At 42.6% G+C, this 13,013-nt stretch overlaps 1 protein-coding gene across 1 annotated transcript in view; it reads left to right on the plus strand.

Annotated features, from left to right (window-relative positions):
* Positions 1-9,549: 9,549 nt before the first annotated feature.
* Positions 9,550-13,013, plus strand: part of CDYL (chromodomain Y like) — a 198,230-nt gene continuing 194,766 nt past the window's right edge. The window contains exon 1 of the mRNA XM_036739642.1: positions 9,550-10,046. Within this exon, the coding sequence (XP_036595537.1) occupies positions 10,023-10,046 (24 nt within the window). The 5' untranslated portion in view covers positions 9,550-10,022. The remainder of the gene's footprint in view (positions 10,047-13,013) is intronic.

Below are 13,013 nucleotides of genomic sequence, written 5' to 3' on the forward strand. Positions count from 1 at the left end.
AAATATCTTGCTTGCATATAATCATTTTCATGTTGTCTCTCCCCATAAAATTGTCATTCCCTCGAGGGAACAGGCTGTTTTTGCCTTTTTTTGTAGCCCCAGAACTTAGCACAGTGCCTGGCATATAGTATGCACTTAATAAATGCTCAAGAAAATAATTGGTAGGTGCTAGATATAGCAAGCACAAAAGTATATCTTAAAGAATGAAATAGATAATATTTTTACTAACAGGAAAAGAGTTATTACTGATGTGGGAGTTATGCCTGAATACAGTGGTACTCTGTACAATTAGACTACAAGCTCATGAGAACTAAGATCAATAAAAACAGAACAAAAAAATGAGAAAAAGATGTCAAGCAATTGAAACAACTTAATCCTGAACTATTTAAATGGGTAACTGACCATCAAAAACAGGAAATGGATAATAGAAATAATATTGACACCAACTATAATCATTTTATCCGGAAGTTTAACCAAAGTAAATTTAATTGCCATAACCAGGAAAACAAAAGAGCCTAGAAAATACCTTAATCAACAAACATCTGAATTTTGTTCCAGAGATGGCTTCCAAAGTAACACCAGGTTAGAATGCAAACTTGTTTCTAAGAATGATTTTTTTTAAATGATGGAGCAAATAAGATTACATCTATATAGTGCTTAACATAAATGCTAGTTCTCTTACATGTAGTATAAATAAATGCTTATTTATTAGCAAATATTAATAAATACTTATTCCCTCTCCTCTCTCTCCATGAGCTATATCATTCAAGCTATATTATCGTATAAACTAGAGGGAAGCAGTAGACTGTAAAATCAATTTAAAGAAAACTTGATAACATACCCAAGTAAGCAAAGACATACCAAGGGTATTTAAGGATAAAAATGGAAAGGCCACAAACAGAAGAAAAATGAAAAGATTTGCAAAAATCATTATAATAAATTGTTTTTTCAGTCAAAGACAGCAAACCTGCCACACTTGGACCCTTGCTAATACATTCTAGAAGTGTTTATAGAAGATGTAGAAATTGTACTGAAGAGAACAAAGGTAGGGAAAGCAACCAGAATGAACCATATATAACAAAGAAATCCCCATATGAGGTAACACCATTCTGAGGGCATTCAGTGACTCAAATATCTGAAATAGGGGACAGATACTAAAGGTATTTGGGGTAAGGGGATCACAAAAGATGAAATAGAAAATTTCAGGCATGTGGAATTGAAAATTTTTGGAAGAATAAAATTAATGCAAAGGGTAACAGATGATCTAGAAAAAAAATTTATATTAATTAGGTCTGATAATGGTCTAAGAGCCAAGACATATAGAGAATTAACACAATATTTAACACTAAAAGCTGTTCCCCAATGGACAAGTAGCCAAAAGATATGAACAAACAGTTCTCAAAAGAATTAAAAACTATAGAATCATATGAAATATTATTTCAAATTATTAATAAAAGAAATGCAAATCAAAACAACCCTAAGATTTCTCCTCACCTCAAAAAATTAGCATATATGAGAAAAGGTAGAAACTGTCAAGGTTGGAGCAGAAAGTCAGGCACATGAATGCACTATTGTTGCACTGATAAATTGGTCCAACCATTCTGGAAAACAATTTGGAATTGTGCTTAAAAAAATATTTACAAAAATGTCCATATTCTTTGACCCAAAGATCCCATCGTTAGCTATAAACGTCACAGAGGAAGAAAATAGAAAGATTTCATATACGCTACAATATTTATAACTACTTTTGTGGTAGCAAAGAACTGGAAACAAAATAGATAGATGCCCATGAATTGAGGAGTGCCTAAGCAAAGTGTAGTAATGTAATAGAGTATTACTGAGCCAAAAGAAATGATGGATATGGAAAAAGTTGGAGAAGCAAAGGAAAACTTGTAAAAACTTATGTAGTGTGGTATAAGCAGAACCAGGAAAATAATATAAAAAATTATTACAACTAAATAAAACAAACTACAACAAAAAAAAGAACGAAAGAAAAATATGTAATGATAGTGACTACGATGCTTAGCTCTGGAGCAAATAAGATTATATCTATATAGTGCTTAACATAAATGCTAGTTCTCTTACATATAGTATAAATAAATGCTTATTTTTTAGCAAATATTAATAAATACTTATTCCCTCTCCTCTCCCTCTTCCCCTAGTCTCTTCCCTGGAGAAAAGTTCAGAAAATGTACCATCTTCTTTCATTGCAGAGGTGGGGGATTATGAGTACGTAATACTTCATATAGTATCAGTTTTGATGGATGGGTTGTTGGTTTTGCTGACCTGCTGTTTTTCTTCCTTTTTTATATTTTTGTTTCAAGGGATAGACCCCTAGTTAGGGGAGGTAAGAGGGATAAAATTAAAAAATGAAGGTGAAGTAAAAACAAAGGCTATCTGTGAAAAGAAACTGAAGTTAAAGAATTTGATCAGATGCTGGCTTAGGTTCTTTCTAGTTTTAAAAGGTCCATGACATTATTTTTAAAGGGGAGGAGGGGTCATTTTAACTAAGGAATATTTTAATCTATCCTTTTGACACCAAATTTATAGGCCTGAGATATATACTGCAAAGCCTTATTAATTAATTGTTACTTTAAAAAGTGTTATAATTCAGGGAGATTCTGGACTTAAAACATGCCTTTATATTCACTATCTATGAAGAAAATATTTCCTAGGAAATTAAGTAATCCAGTTGCAGGAGCAAGGAACTGGGAATCTTTAGCCTAGAAAGGAGAAATCTTAAGAGAGTAATGATAATTGTCTTCAAGTATTTTAAAGGCAATTTTATTCTCCTCGGCCCCAGAGGGCAGGAGGAGGAGTAATGGGTGGAAACTGCAGAAAGGCAGACTTCCATATGATTGAATGGAGAAACTTCCTAAAAAAAGAGAACTCTCCTAAAATAGCGTCGGCTGTCTCTGGAGGAAGTGGATTCCCTCTCTCTAGAGGTCAACAAACAAAAGCTGGATGTCCACTGGTGGGGCATGTTGTTGAGGATATTCTTGTTCAAGTTAAGGCTGTACTAGATGGCCTCTGAGGTCCCTTCCAACTCCGAAATTCTGTGATTAAACTACTTAAGGGAACAAACTGCTTCGAAGTGCTACCTACCTACAAATGATATGCTCTTTGTAAATAATTCTTTTTTTTTCCATTAAAGCTGGTCCTTGATGAAACTTAATACTAGTTAATATTTTGTTAACCTAATTCAAGTTACTGAGTATGTTTGGAAATAAAAGTAAAACAAAAGCAAAACCCCTGGTTTTCTCCAAAAATATTTTTATAATTTAATCTTCACTAATTCAAACCAGTATTTCCTCAAATTAGACCAAATTAATAAGATGTTACTGTTCGGTAAAAAATTATATTACAGAGGGGGTTATCTATATCATCTGAATTTTTTGAGGGCTGAGACTGTCTTTTGCCTTTTTTTGTATCCCCCTGGCTTAGCACAGTGCCTGGCATATAATAAATACTTAAAAGTGTTTATTGATTAATTGATCTTTTGTATGAGTTTAAGCAATGTTTTTATCTTTACTTTGGATTTTAGTAGGATGGTGCTTAGCAAGTGTTTCTAATCTACCCTTGGGCAGAGAGTGTACCAACCAAAAAACAAAAATAGGAGACCTAATTTCAGAACTACAACATCTTTGCTAGACCAGAGTTCTGCTTTCCATTTCATTCTCTATTCTTGAGCTGGGAATCTGTTCTTGAGCTTGGTTCCAAACCCATATCTACTTGTAGATTCTATTCTATCCAACATCTTACTCTTGGCTCCTGCCCACCCACAACTGGATTCTTCTTCATTCTAACCCTAGCCACATTCTAATGTATATCATAGCTCACTGGTGTTATTTTCAAATTTACAAGGATAATAGATTCATAGTGTGTAGGTCAAGAATTATAACAGAGAAGTAATATAATGGGCACAGAGGATGGCGGTTTTTATTAATTTTGTCTCTGTCTTTATAGACAAGTATAATCCAATGGTATCATTCAAGTGATTTTCACATTTTTTAATCAATGATAGAGCAACATACACCTTCAGAATTTTAAAATAAGTTATTGGGCTACTATGACTTGAACTATAGAGGTCATTTTGAATTGTCCCTTGATAGTTAACTATATGTGATCTTTTTTACTTTTTCTTTACGGAAAGGCTGTAATATATTTGTAAATAAATGGAAAAACAACAACAAAACTTCTCCCTTTTTGAGCAATTGGTCCTGTAATGATGTAGGACAACCACAGATTTTTTTTTCTGCCACTAGGAAAAAAGCACATTAAGAATACACCAACTTTCTATTGTTACAATCAGTCAGCTAATAGCACAAAACAACAGAATGCAGTCGAAGTGCTGAATTTACTTAAGGCAGAGAATTAGACTTAAGAATGAAATTAATGGGCTCAACCAAGAAGGAGGAAGAAGCCAAATAATAGGGTTTGGCTGGGGGGTAGGGAGTGGAGAGAAAGGGTGGGTGGACTGTGGCAGCTGCATTTAGATATTAAGAATTCTATTTGAAAGAGAAATGATATCTGCAACCAGTGATGGATTCAGTCAGGGAGAGGCTGCCAGTTGAGATGGGGGCAATTAACAATTGGACCAGGAAGGGAAGCAGCAGCTGAAGCTGGAAATCAGACATTCCTGATTAGCCAGAATAGGAAATGGCAGCTGGTGTGCAACGCCAGCATTTAGTCAAAGAAGGAGATTGGAAGCTTTGAGCACGATGAAGACTTTAGGAAACCAACATGAGTTTGTTTTATGACTGGTTCTGTCGAGGATTTTTCTATTTATTTAGACTTAGAATTATGGCATTTTAGAGCCAGATGGTACCTCTGAGTTCATATAGTTCCAACTCCCTAAACCCTGTCTTGTGAGCCAGAGGTTGCAATCCCAGCGAGCTTCCAGGTTTAAGTTTTTTTTTTTTCCCCTGTAAAATTTTTACCTTAATTCCACTCCCACCTCCAGGCCAAACATGATGAAGAATACTCCATCACGGCATTAAATCCAGAGTTTGGGGAGGGTAGCCTTTACTAGTCCTGAAACATTCTCCCAACTAAGCTTTTGGTAAGATTGAAAAGTAATAAATGCCTACATTAAAAAAAAAAGTCACTTCTTGTAGCCAGAAGTTCTTTTCCTCAGGGCCAAGGCATAAACCACTTGGATTCTTTGTTTCTCCCTGATTTTTCCTCATCCCACCCCCCACCCCAGCCGGGTGGTACTTACTTAGAATTGAAATGCAGATGAAATGTAGATTCTTGGAAGAATCGGGAAATTCTAGGATCGCTTTTAAGAGGGAAGGTAGAAAAAGAGGAAGACCTTCTAGAAAAGTGCTTCATCTCTGTCCTGTTGAAACCGTGGAGCTCTTCCGAATCAGGATCTGAGGGGGTATTTCATAAAAATTTGCGTTATGTGTTTCTAGTCTGGAGGTCCTCAGGTATCCACCAAGGAAAAGTTCAAGAATGGATGGTGCCCTATGACATTTACGGCAGGTAAGGACTCACATTTCTGGTAAAAATCTGATATTGCCATGTGTGCTATAGTGCAGCTTTGGGGCAAACTACTTAAGAAGTAAGATGAAAACTTGTGATGTTTCAGGAGGTAGTTTCTGGCATGCATTCAAGGTGCTATATGCAACGGAAAAATTTCTCTAAAGTATAGAAGGGATTTCATCATATTTCTAACTTCAACTCACTGAGAAAGGGAGTGCTTTTTGTAGCACCCAGTGTATGTGGTCAGAATAACCCTTGCAAAAACGTCATTATTTCACAAAAGGAAGTATGCATTCCAAACCACTATATAAGCTTACGTAAATATGTCCACGGCCTTATTGCTTATGTGAAAAGAGAGAGAACAAAGCTTAATTTGATTTTAAAAAATCACAGTTAATGAGCTACTCGGGTAAAATACATAAGGGAAAAAACCATGTAATAAGTTGGAGGACCCCCCCCATTGGGAAGAAGTTTCTAGAGATTTCAAGTGTAGTGGAAAGGAGGGGGAAAGAGGGTAGCAGAAGAGGGGCTCTTGAAAACTTGTTTCATCGCTCAGTTGCTGTTTTAACATCCTATCCTCCATTCCTCTGCCTATGCTATTAACAGCAAGACTAATGGACAGAAAAAGGCAGGTAGACACAGATGAAGACAAAAAGATACACTGGTTTAACTCACCAGCTGTGCACCAGAGACACGATTAGGGCTCCATCAGTCATAAAGAATTTAGTCTTTCAGAATTAGAACATTTGGTACACAAATGCAGTGCCACTACTACAGTGCTGTCAGTACACACAGGAGTTCCATATTTCTGTCTCGATTTTGAATTTGTATCCCCAGCACCTAGCACGATGTTTGGCTTATAGTAAGTGCTTGGTTAATGCATGTTGACTGATGATGTGTTTGATAATTTACTGTGGCCATTTAAACAATAAGATGGTCACTTTTCAAAGCAGCCCCTTGTGGTAAGTGATTCTTTGACATTCTTATGGCACCCTTCTGAGGATATAGTGTTCCTTTCCTGATTGAAGAAAAATTAAATGTATTTACCTTGTGTACATTAAATGTATAGTTATAGGATTTAGAGTTTAGTGACTGTCTAGCTAGCACATGCAACTAATTTTCTGGATGAGGAAACAGCCAAAAACGGGTTAAGTGACTTGCTTAAACTGACATAGTCAGCACAGCCTCCACGTTAAACCCAAGTCCTATGACCCTAGCTCTAGTGTTCTTTTCTTCCCTGTGCCACACCAATTTTTTTTCATTTTGTATAGTGTGTTCCTTGATGAGTAACTTAATTATGGCGGTCCTTAAGTGAAGGATCATCCCAAGAACTTTACAACTTAAGCTCGGGTGTCATTGTGAGTACACAATAAATTTCATTGTTCATTGAAAACATCAAGGTTTTTGTCTGAGGAATGGGAGTATGTGTATGTATATGCATACAGTTTCTAAATATGAGATTAACATCTATCTAAGGCTTAGTATACAAAGAACTTGCCTCACAATATCCCTGTGAGGCAGGTAGATTTTTCTCTGTGGTTCTGTTAACCCTTCCTGGCCATTTCTACAATTGGTACTGTAAATTCTTGGTAGATAAGGATTTTGTCCCTGTTATTTTTTGCATGCATGAATATAAGTAGGTTTTGATGAATGTCACTACCAGCAAATCTAGGTCAGGCACTGTGCTAGAGATACAAAAAGACAGAAGTCTTGTCCTCAGTGTGCTTACAGTCTAGTTGGGAACACAGTGTCTTTTAATGCACATGACAAGGCTGCAAAATAATTCACATTGACTAAAGAAGTTCCAAGGACAAAGCTTTCACTGTGGGCTCTTGGCAATAAATGAAGGTCTCCTGATAGAGGCAGTGTGGCATCAAGGAAGAAAGATGGGTTCAAATCCTGACTAGAGGTGAGACGTTGGGGAAGTCACTTTATTCCTCCAAGTTTCCGTTTCCTCATCTGTAAAATGAGGATGACTTTAACACCTATCATCTCAAAGGTCTGTTTTGAAGATCAAATGAGTTGTCCTACATGAATTGATTTGGAATCAGCGTGTGCTCTTGTAAATTCTACTACTTAAACAGTGCCTTGCATTTGGAATCAGATCTGCCACCAGACTACTTGGATGACTTGAGCCAAGTCAGGTCACTCTCTGGGCCTCAGTTTCCTCGTCTGAAAAAGAAGAGGGCTGGACCAGGTGATCTCTAATGTCCCTTTGCAGCTCTGAGTCTCATCCGGTAATCCTCCTCCGAGACTGGAGCTCAGCCTTCATGGAAGGGGAAAATTTAGATAATTGAGAGAGGGGAAGAGCACATGACAGAGAGTAGGAAGTCATAGCACGATTATTGGGAAATATAGCAGTCCGGGACTGGTACGGTTGGGCCAATCTGTCTTAATCTAGCTATTAATTTGGAGAGTGGGCATCATCGGGCGCTGCTGCTAACCATCTTTCTCAACATGGAGAACCACCATTACCACATTCCATGGAAAGGTAAGACTTTGTGTAGGCTGCTCCTCTTTGGGTTGGTACTTTCTTACCTACCAACTTCCCAAAGGTTGTATCTTGAAAAAGGGAAGCCGAAGTGGGGGGAAGGGGAGGCTGATGAACAGGTGTACATGGAGGTAAGGGACAGCGGTCGTCTCTGCCTTCGATCACGACCCACTGCCATTCCCTACTTATAACCAAAACCTGCTCTCCCTTCCGGAGCATGCCCAGTCTAGCTGCAAGCGCCACATGGAGTTTCGGTGTGTGTCGAATCCATTTCGCTCCGGGTTTTATGAACCGCCGAATGAGAAATTGGGACGGAGGAGGGACGTGGGTAGAGCGGTGGGTTCAACCCTGCGACCAGGCACGGGAAGTGCTGGGGCATCTGGGGGAACGTCCTAGGGAGAGGTGGCGTTCCGAGCCCCACCGGTGCCTCTCAGACTTCACTGGATGCCCTCCAGGGGGGCAGTCTCCCGCCGGGCGGCCCCTCGTGGGCATCCCTGGGACCAAGGGGAAGGGTTGGTCTGAGTTTGGACTACTTTGAGCCGGGACCCCCGGAGCCCCGGGAGGTCTTCTGGGGGCCCCGCTCTTTTCTCTCTCCCCCACAGGGGAGGATCCACGAGACCTCGGGGACCCCTTTGAGCGGGAGCTGTTCTAGAGGTCACATTGGCCTGCGAGCGGGGCACGGAAAGGAATGGAAGAAGGAGGGAAGGAGGGAGTGGCAGGTCCTGGCCATGCTCTCGTTTGGAGAAGATTCTCCCATTTATTGTTACACCGGAGGTGTTGCAATAGGGAACATCCCGCTCCAGGATCGCTAATGCCCAGCCCTGTCCATCGCGGAGAAACGTGTCCCCATTGGACTATCTAGTCCGGAGTCCCGGGCAAAGAAAATAGTCCCCCTCGGAGAAGACCGTAGAGTGCCCCCCAAGCCTCGGCCAGCCCTTCTCCCAAGGCTTCCGTCCCAACTCCGTGTCTGGAGATGCCCACTTTGCACAGCATCCCCCTCCTCTCCACTTCAAGTGTCCCCCCACCCCCACCCCAACTTTCTCAAGGTCTCCAAGTCATCCCCAAACACCGTCTGCTCTTTTCTTCCCGTGCCCCCCTCCACACTGGCCAACTTAAAGAACCTCAGGGTCGCACGTCCCCCCCCCCCACCCTTTGGCCTTCCCTCTCTCGCAGAAAAAAATTCGACCCTGCGTGAATCCGACCTAGGTAAAGTCGGACGGGGTGTGCAAGATACTTTCCCGGGGGGCTCCTCCCACCGTTCCCCTTCGGCTCCTCCCCTTCCGTGCACAGCTTGCTCCCGTTCGGGTTCCGTCCCAGTGCTGAACCCGAGGCTCGGCTCCCGCTCCCACCACCGCCCCCCTCCCCTCCCCACTTCTCCTCCCCCCCCACCCGCTCTTGCCCCCTCCCCCTCCCCTCGTGGAGGCCCCGAAAACCCGGAGAAGTGGAATTCCCCACCCTCGAACTCCGCCGTGGCTCGGGCGGTCGCACTGGGCATGCTCAGTAGCCGGGGCAGGGTTTTTTTTTTTTTTTTTTTTTTTTTTTTTTTTTTTGGTCGAAGTAGGAAGCTTTTTGCACTACACCGGAGAGGGGGAGCCGGGGAGCCACCCGCCGCCGCCACCGTGCAGCAGCAGCAGCGGCGGCAGCAGCAGCAGCTTCGGCAGCCGCGGCGGCAGCAGCAGCCGCCCCACACTCGGCTCCGCGTCGGGAGAGCTATGAGCCGGAGCCGGGCCGCCGGGGAGTGAGGGAGCCGAGGGGGCGAGGAGGGCGAGTTGCGCAGCTGCTCTTGCGCACAGCCCCAGCAGCGCCGCCGCCGCCGCCGCCAGCCCCGCACTGGCATTGGAGTGCGAGAGGCTCGTCCTGAGCTCCTGGGCAGCGGGGAGGAGGAGGAGGAGGAAGCGGAGGCCACACAGGGACCCAACTGAAACAAAGTGTCGGCAGCCCGGCGGCGGCGGCGGCCCCGGCCCCCTCCTCTCCCCCCGACCCCGACCCCAACCCCTCTTCCCTCCCTCAACTCCGCCCGGGGACTCCCGCCTGGCCGCCCACCATGGCTTCCGAAGAGCTCTATGAGGTACCTACCCTCCCCCCTCCCCAAGCCCCCCCACCCCCCACCCCCGCCCTGGAGCGGAGCGGACCGGCCCGGCGGCCGCCCCTCCCGGCCCCCTCCCCAGCCGCGCCACCCTGGCCGCCGGGGGCTGTTTCCAGCTCGACGGTCCTGCTCCTCCTCGGTGGCTCCCCCCCTTTCCGCTCCCCTCCCCCTCTCCTCCCCCCCCCACCCCCCCAGGCAGCAGTTTGCTGGACGGGAAATATGTGCGAGGAGAAGACGGTAAAGTGTGAGGATTGGCCTGTGCCACACTTCGCCTCCGAGATGAGCCCGGGCGGGCTGGAGCGAGCGGGCCAGGGGGAAGAGACGCACGTTTGGGCTGGGCGGGGTGAAGGACGACTTGCTGCTGGCTGGAAGCGGCTGGAGGGGGGAAGGCATCGGACTAGGGCAAAATATGTCGGGGCGGGGGTGTTGATTTCTCTGGGGGAGGGGGCGCGGCGGCGGCGGCGGGGGAAGTCACGCTGACACCGTAGACTCGCTCAGACTGCAAAAAAAGTGTTCCTGGTGTGGGGCGGTGGGTGTAAAGCCCCTGTAACTGCCCGGTCGGGGACCGGATCGTGGTGGGACAGGGTTCTTTTTTCTTTATTTCCACCCCCACCCCCCTTTCTTGCAAAGTGCAGTACTACCCATGCTGCCCTCTTGGGTATCCAGCCAGTCGGAGGGATGCAAAAGATCACATCAAAAACGCTCGAGTTGGCCGCATGCTTTCGTTAGTTTTTAGCTTTGTGGCAAAAGCCAGGAAATTTAAATTTAGCTCTGATGCCCCTGTCATTCATTCGTAGTATCCATTGAGGGAGGGGGAGGGGATGGAGGTGGGGGCAACAACCAGCAGAGGTTAGGCACCAGACCTCTGTAAGTTAAGTGGCATGGCTGAGCCAGTTCTAACTCTTTGGAGTTTGGAGGTAGCAGCTTTGCAGCGTTAAAGTGATTTAAATGATTGGTGATTCTTAGTTAGAACTTAAAGTCTTTAAATTGAAGACTTCCCATTAGTGTAGAACATTCATTATTTGGAAGCCTTTCTGTTCTGTGGAGTGAATTGGTAGGTCTCTTATTAATGATGACTTTAAACCTACCGATGATGATGATGATGATGGTAGTGCCAGGCACTGAGCTAAGCGTTTTACAAATAACCTCATGTAATCTTATGAACTATTATCCCTGTTTTACAGTCGAGGAAACTGAGGCAAAGAGAGGTTAAATGACTTGCCCAAGGTCACAAGGCTAATAAGTCTGAAGCTGGGTTTGAACTCAGGCCTCCCTGACTCCAGACCTCTAAAAAACCTATTTGTCTAGAACCCAGAACTTTTGCATAGTTTGTGATGTGTTGGTGTGGATTGGAGGCTTAAGCATCTTTTACAAGCAAGAACTGTAGTCCTTGTGAATGCTTAATAACTACTTAGTGATGACAGTGGTCTCTGCATTTGTCAATAACTGTACACAAGGATCTTTAATTGACCTCCTTCCTGTGAATAGTGAGAGAGTTCGTCAGATTGAAGTAATTTGCTGGTTTTGAAAAACTGGTAGATACAGCCGTTGTAGAACCGCTATTTGTAATTTACATTTATAATAAAAATGGTTTAGAAAGGGATAAATGTGAAGTTCTGTATCATTTTAGTCGGGGATTGAAATAATAAACTTTGATTTAACATTGCAAAAATACTTCAGAGCCGTGTGTTAAAGGCACAACATACTCACTTGTGCTCTTTGGGCAGGAATAAAGTAGGGGAAACCATTATAAAGCAATAAATGATAAGTCTAAAAAAATAGTATTAAAAGTAAGAGGGCAAAGAAGGGAAGTAGAATTTTGAAGCCTTGGAGCATCTCTAAGCCTTCAATAGCCATAGAAAATGACATGGGCTTGGAAGCCTGATAGAAACCAGGATACTTTAGTTTCCCTTTCAAGTTAATTCTTGATATTATAGACCTAATGAGTTATTCATTCTTTAATTTTGTTGTGTTGGTACGTAATGATATTTTTGTCAGTCTTCTAACAGTTTCAAGTTTCCTAGTTGTCCAGGAACTTCTTTTCCCATAATAATTTGGTTAGTGATCAATATTTTGAAGTAACTGCTTCTCCTATAAATTATTTTTCTAAATAGATGTCTAAAAAGATTTTCACTTGTATATTAATACAGCTAAAGTGTCTTCATCTCATTTCCCAGTTGTTCTTTTCTAAACTTAGGGATTCATGTTATACTTTTATCACGTTCACTTTTGATAGGATTGCTGATGTAAATGGTCAGGGAAACACCCCATTTTTGTCTTTTGTTGATAGAAACAGCGTCCAGATCAAGGAATATAGTGATTCAGTTGTAGTCTGTGTTTTTAGAACATAGTTTGGAGTATTTGTATCCAGTTTTGTGGGTAGTACATTTCTAGAGTGACATCTTCAAACTCCAAAAGGCAAGGTAACCAGGATGATAAAAGGTCTTGAAATGGTAACTGTCTTATGAGGGATGGTAGAGGAAACTAGGATATTTTAAGAGATTGGGTAATAACAGCTAACGTTTGTGAAGTGATTTAAGGTTTGCAAGGTACTTTACATATACTATTTCATTTAGTCCTCACTCAAATGCTGGAGGTAGGTGACACTATTGTTTTCATCACGTGCAAAAAACTGAGACATAGAGAGTTTAAGTGACTCACTCAGTGTCTGAGGTAAGATTCAAACCTATATCTTCTTCACTTGAAAGAAGTTGATTACTTTAACCATGACAACACCTAGCTGACTTGATAGCTGTCTTCAAATATTGGCAGGGTTGTTAGATAAGAGTGAATATATTTTTGTCTTCCAGTTGGCAAAAGTAGTTAGAATTTGTACAGAGATAGATTTCAGCTCAGTCTAAAGAACATTCTAACAATTAGAGCTGTCCAACAATGGAACACATTCTCTAAAAGTAGCGAGCGTTTCCTTACTGGAAATGTTCAACCAGA

The sequence above is a fragment of the Trichosurus vulpecula genome, chromosome 1 (assembly GCF_011100635.1).
Source record: "Trichosurus vulpecula isolate mTriVul1 chromosome 1, mTriVul1.pri, whole genome shotgun sequence".
NCBI classification, from domain to species: Eukaryota; Metazoa; Chordata; class Mammalia; order Diprotodontia; family Phalangeridae; genus Trichosurus; species Trichosurus vulpecula.